This window comes from Lethenteron reissneri, chromosome 50 (genome assembly GCF_015708825.2).
Source record: "Lethenteron reissneri isolate LAM-NWPU_2019-01 chromosome 50, ASM1570882v1, whole genome shotgun sequence".
Lineage (NCBI taxonomy): Eukaryota > Metazoa > Chordata > Hyperoartia > Petromyzontiformes > Petromyzontidae > Lethenteron > Lethenteron reissneri.
Genome location: NC_083828.1, coordinates 8,884,476 through 8,890,475, shown reverse-complemented (window position 1 = coordinate 8,890,475; position 6,000 = coordinate 8,884,476). Strand labels below are relative to the sequence as shown.

Genomic DNA, 6,000 nt, shown 5'->3' with positions numbered 1-6,000 from the left:
AACTGCTGCTGCTGGTCTTCTTGGTTCTTTCGGTAAAGTCACGTAGAAGGGAAGTAGTAAAATAATAAAAATAAAACATAATAAAATAATTATCACGACGTTTCGGCCACAACGCAAGCAGCCGTCCTCAGGTGAAGAACAGGTTTGTCGGGGAGACAGCGTTATTCAGACCTGGTCTTCGCCTGAGGACGGCTGCTTGCGTTGTGGCCGAAACGTGAGAATTATTTTATAATGTTTTATTTTTATTATTTTAGTATTTCCCTTCTACGTGACTTTACCGAAAGAACCAAGAAGATGAATCCCTGCAGTCACGAAAGAAGCTTTAAATCGAAATTTGCTGCTGCTGGGTTTACCGAGGGAGGTGGGGCGTGGGAAAAGGCCGAGGAGGCATGGCTGAACAAGGCGCATGCGAGGGAGAAACGCGAGTTTCCACGCGGAGATCTGGAAACGGAAGGGAGTTCAGTTGGTCGTTCTTTTGAAACAGAAATGTGTAAAAACATCGCGACCGATGCACAACTCGTCTTGAGACCCAACCGAAAAGCACTTCACCCGAAAGAAAAAAAACAAACACACACACCGGCTTCGATATAACGAACACTGCAGCCATTGTTTTATTTTACATTGAAACATCTCTTAAGCTATTCATACACGTGTACAAACAACAACAGCACATCTGTTCAGAAGCCTCTGGAGATTGTTTCAGTCGCTCAAATCTGTTAAATTAGCTTTATTATATTAATATAAGGTGACGAAAAAAAATGTACAACAAGTGCCTCCTAGCACGTGTCTCCTGCGTTTGGAGCACGTGGAAGGAATCCATCCTCGCGGCAAACGCGTGCAGCTGCAGGGCCTGTAGACTCCAAAACTACACGACTCTCCGTGTTCGTCTATGGGTGTCCGTGTTTGTCTATGGGTGTCCGTGTTAGTCTATGGGTGTGTGTCAGTCTATGGGTGTCAGTGTTAGTCTATGGGTGTCAGTGTTAGTCTATGGGTCTCCGTGTCAGTCTATGGGTCTCCGTGTTAGTTTATGGGTGTCCGTGTTAGTCTATGGGTTTCCGTGTTAGTTTATGGGTGTCCGTGTTGGTCTATGGGTCTCCCTGTTAGTCTATGGGTTTCCGTGTTAGTCTATGGGTGTCCGTGTTAGTCTATGGGTCTCCGTGTTAGTCTATGGGTTTCCGTGTTAGTCTATGGGTCTCCGTGTTAGTCTATGGGTGTCCGTGTTAGTCTATGGGTGTCCGTGTTGGTCTATAGGTGTCCGTGTTAGTCTATGGGTCTCCGTGTTAGTCTATGGGTGTCCGTGTTAGTCTATGGGTTTCCGTGTTAGTCTATGGGTCTCCGTGTTAGTCTATGGGTTTCCGTGTCTGTCTATTGATCTCTACGTCGGTCCATGGCTCTCGATGTTTGCCTATGGGTTCATATCGGTGGCGTGCGTAGTAGCGTGGTTAGAATGGGCCCTGGTGCAAGGAATGGAATTGGGCTGTCCACCCCCTCCGAGGGGTGTCTTTCACCCCCTCACCCCCCCCTCCGTCACGTACGGCTCAGTGCAGCTGCACCGCCTGCACACTCGACACCGATCCCTCCCATGGCGCACGGAGCGATCCGTCAAGAGCGATGCCAAAATCCGTGCAGCCCCGCTCATTATCATCACAGTAATATGAAAAAAAATGAATCCCTTTAACTGGAAGCCACGGGTCGTGTTCAAATGATGGACAACACGCACGGACCGAGAAGCAAGGCGTCTAAACTTTCGGCAGCGCCACGAATGAATGAATGTTTTAACGACGAGAAGTCGAGATGGAGGGGAAGAGTTTGTTCAAAGGATTCCCGGCGGTATCCAGAAGCGGCGCGTCACTGCGCTGCCGACAACGAAAGAGACGGCGTCCGTAAGAGAGCTCGGGGCCGCTGGGACGGATTTGGGCTTGGGGTCTGGGTAGGAGGGGGGCGCGCTGGGTAGGAGGGGGGCGCGCTGGGTAGGAGGGGGGCGCTGGGTAGGAGGGGGGCGCTGGGTAGGAGGGGGGCGCGCTGGGTAGGAGGGGGGCACGCTGGGTAGGAGGGGGGCGCGCTGGGTAGGAGGGGGGCACGCTGGGTAGGAGGGGGGCACGCTGGGTAGGAGGGGGGCACGCTGGGTAGGAGGGGGGCGCGCTGGGTAGGAGGGGGGCACGCTGGGTAGGAGGGGGGCGCGCTGGGTAGGAGGGGGGCGCGCTGGGTAGGAGGGGGGCACGCTGGGTAGGAGGGGGGCACGCTGGGTAAGAGGAGGGCGCCGCCGCCGCCGCTGCTACCGCCGTGTCCGCGCGTCACAAAACGCGGCTCCATTCGGGGGTTATTTTTTTTTACTTACCGCAAACGCTCAACAAAACGACGACCCCCCCTTCGCCCCCCTTCGCCCCCCTTTAATTGTTTGTTAAAGTGCAATTAACTCTGATAAATATGCTAAGGTATTGTTATGCTACTGGCTTGCTGTAACCACGAATGCTCGCGCCGAGAAAAATGCGCAGAGGGCCCCCCCCCCCCCCCCCCACAGCATGCGGCTCGCTAACGGCACAGGCCGCCTCCACCACGCGGCCGTCACGTCGCTGCAGGGAAGTTACTGGGAGCAGGAACAGCGTGTGTACGTGTGTACACGTGTGTACATGTGTACGCGTGTGTATGCATGTACACGTCTGTACACGCGTATACGGGTGTACACGCGCGGGTGTACACGCGCACGTGTACACGCGTGTGTAGACGCGCACGTGTATACGCGTGTGTACACGTGAAGGTATGCCCCGTCAGCGAGGCACCGGTAAGTCCCCGCAGGGCGCGTGCGAGGCTGTGATGTCGTCACCGGCACCGCACGCACCGAACCGCCGTCTCCACGACTACTCCGAGGTTCACCGCACCGGCCGCTCTCTTTTTGCTTTTTTAGGCCGAGTCCGCGTAGACGCAGCTGGGGTCAAGTTCGGACTTTAAATGCAAACCTCCGTGCGGTGCAACACGGCCAGGAATCGAACTCGGGAGCGCGGGTTCGTGACGTGGCGCGCAGTCGCAACACACCGCCGTGTTGACCTTACGCAAATACAAAGATTCCCAGTGTAGCCTACACGGCCCATTGGGGCAAGCGCTGGTAGCCAGCACCTATGAAGGCCTGCACGGCGCACGCGGGGAGCGGGCTGGCCACCTTTGCCTCCCCCCCGAGTGGTGCTGTTCACTGCACGGCCTCATCAGGTACTAATTTAATGCTGAGCCGACCCAGGGGAGGCCCAGACGCGGCTCGGATATTCGCCGATGTTCGCCCCCGAGCGGGAATATAACGAATTCTCCCACGCTCACACACGGGGGACAGAGACCCGACCCAGGCTACGGAGCGGTGCCCTGGCGCCGGCCGTCGTGTTCCCAAGTGAGCGGGGGCTTTATTGGACGCTGCGCTGTTAAATGCCCTGCCCGGCATTCTAGCCTTGGGTTGCCACCACCAAATGAACAAAAACACCGGCACGTACAATCGGAAACAACAACAAGAATTGGTCGCAAAATGCCGGAAGAGGTGGGAACTACTTGTGAGCGCGTCATCTCCACCGCGGTCGAACTATTATTATCGGTATCGTGACACAACTGACAACAAAAAAACCGTGGACTCTCAATGTTTCCGGAAGGACGGGACAGATTTCCCGGGACAGAGGCTGCTTCAACAACATGGGAATAACGATCTTGGGAAAACCAGGACAGGTGGCCAACCCTAGAGGTGAACTACTGCAAAGGTGAGTGAGTGTGTAGGCGAGTGGAATTGGCGGGTATGCAGGTGAGTGGGTAGGCGAGCGTGTGGGTGTGCAGGCGAGTGAGGATACAGGTGCCCTGGTTGAGCCTTACAGAAATGCGTTGTGTACTGCAGTGGTGTTGTCTTCTTACGCAACTGACAAATACACAAACTGGACTTTTGGCGTCCGGGGAAGACTTAAGAGATTTCCCAGGACAGCGCCCAAACAAGAGGACGATCCTGGGAAACACCAGGACAGGTGGCAACCCTAGGCACGGTTGGGGCGGTGGCACAGCATACAAACGGGGGTGGTGTGGCCAGCCCCACGCCCACTTGCCCGGCCGTCTTTGTCTCCCCAGGGACAACGTTTGCGCACCGCACCAGATACTAATTTAAGGCCGACAACACTCTTGCGTTCCACCGAGGCCGGATCCAAGACTCTACCGTCGCCGGTGGGACCGGCGGTGAACTCAGCGCTCGCAGTGCGGCGGTGCGCCGACACCGCCGCCACCGCTTGCCGGGTCGCCGCTCGCCGCGTCGCCCGCGCCGTCGCTGAAGAAGCGCAGCGCGCCCTCCCACTGCTCCTGCGGGAAGCGGCTGTAGACGTCCAGGTCGTCCTCGCCGCCAGTGTCTGCGAGCGAGAGGGCGAGCAGCTTGCCGAGTGGGTGGATGAGCGGGTGGGTGGGCAGGCGAGTTGGTTGAGTGGGTGAATGTGTGGGTGGGTGAGCGATGGAGTGGGTTGGTGAGTAGATGGGTGAATAAGTGGGTTAGTGAGTAGATTAGTGGGTGAATGCGTGGGTGGGTGGGTGAGTGAGTGAGTGGGTGGGTGAGCGGGTGAGTGAGTGAATGCGTGGGTGGGTGAATGAGTGGGTGGGTGGGTGAGTAAGTGAGCTGATGATGTGTTGGTAAATAGCTGATTAAGGGAGTGCATGAACGAGTAGGGTGGGTGAGTTGGTGGATTAGCAGTGAAAGGGTGGGTGAGTGGATGAATCATTGACTTGAGTGGGCAAAGAAGTGTCTGGGTGGGTGGGTGGGTAAGTGATGCCAGGGTGAAGACAGCGAGTTGGGAACTCAAGGCTCAAATGAGCTGCTGGTGAGGGTCCCTTACCTGGGTACTTGCGTGTGGTAGAAGACGCAGCCTGGATCGTCTCCTGCACAAAGACGCACGCACGCACGTTTTTGCATAACACGTCTGTGTAAATCCCCCGTATATAGCCTTCAACAGACTGGGTAAGCGCTGCTAGCGAGCACCTATGAAGGCTGGCACGGCACACGAGGGAGGGGTGAGAGGGTTGGAAGAAGGGAGAGCCACACGGGGCTGTCCCCTCTTCCACCGCTACTGTGAGATATCCCCCCCCCCGCCCCTCCTCGTCCTCGTCGCCACGAAACGGATCCACGGCGTCGCACCTGAATGAAGGTTGTGAGCAGCGTGCAGCTGAGCTCGGTCTGCAGCGTGCTGCGGTTGACGGGGCTGCGGTGGCACGCGGACAGCAGCGTGGGGAAGAGCACCCGGCGCAGGCGAGCCTCGCTGAAGTACTGGAATGGCAGCAGGCACAGCTGCTGCAGCACCGTCGGCTGGCGGCCCGACTGCACGATCGTCTGCGCGGCAGCGGGGAAGGCGGGCAGAGAGAGAGAGAGCGGGATAAATCTTTTGTTAAATATTTCATTTAAAAGGGGGGGGGGGGGGGTTTACATAAAGCAAAGCTTTTAAAAAACAAAAAAAAAACTAAATGATGAACAAAGCAAAGTGCCGACTACACCGAGCACCTTCTTGTTTCCTCTGATCGTAAAAAAAAGAGAGAGAGACAGCGGGACAGAGAGAGAGAGCAGTAGAGAGAGAAATGGAAGTTACAAACTCAACATTTTTTAAAAATCTTGTACGATGCGATCCTAATGTAACCGTGCGCGTGATGGCACGATGTGCAGGATGCCAAACGCCGAGGTCTGCTGCTCGCCACAACGAGAGTTCTCCAGGGGAGGGAGAGTTCGTGTCGTGCTGTTGCTGCTGCTGACGGAGCGGAGACAATCGCACTCCTTTGCTTTTGTCTTGAATGTATCTCTACGTGTGTCGATGTATCTCGATATGTCTCTGTGTATCTCTGTGTGTCTGGATGGGTTTACGATATCGTCCATAGTTTGGGTTGTGCGGCCACAATGCATGAATGAGATACGCGTGTCGGGCAGCTGTTGATGTTCACGATAACTCGGAACGTAGGTTTCCGTAGCCAATACCACCGTCCATGTTTGCTTTGGGGTTGGGGCCAAGCGTC

General features: G+C 55.9%; 1 protein-coding gene across 1 annotated transcript in view; it reads right to left on the bottom strand.

The window, feature by feature from the left end:
* Window positions 1-581: 581 nt before the first annotated feature.
* LOC133355251 (S phase cyclin A-associated protein in the endoplasmic reticulum-like) overlaps window positions 582-6,000 on the bottom strand; it is a 227,935-nt gene continuing 222,516 nt past the window's right edge. Inside the window, 3 exon segments of the mRNA XM_061572635.1 lie at window positions 582-4,361; window positions 4,839-4,881; window positions 5,138-5,329. Coding sequence (XP_061428619.1) covers window positions 4,201-4,361; window positions 4,839-4,881; window positions 5,138-5,329 — 396 coding nt within the window. The 3' untranslated portion in view covers window positions 582-4,200.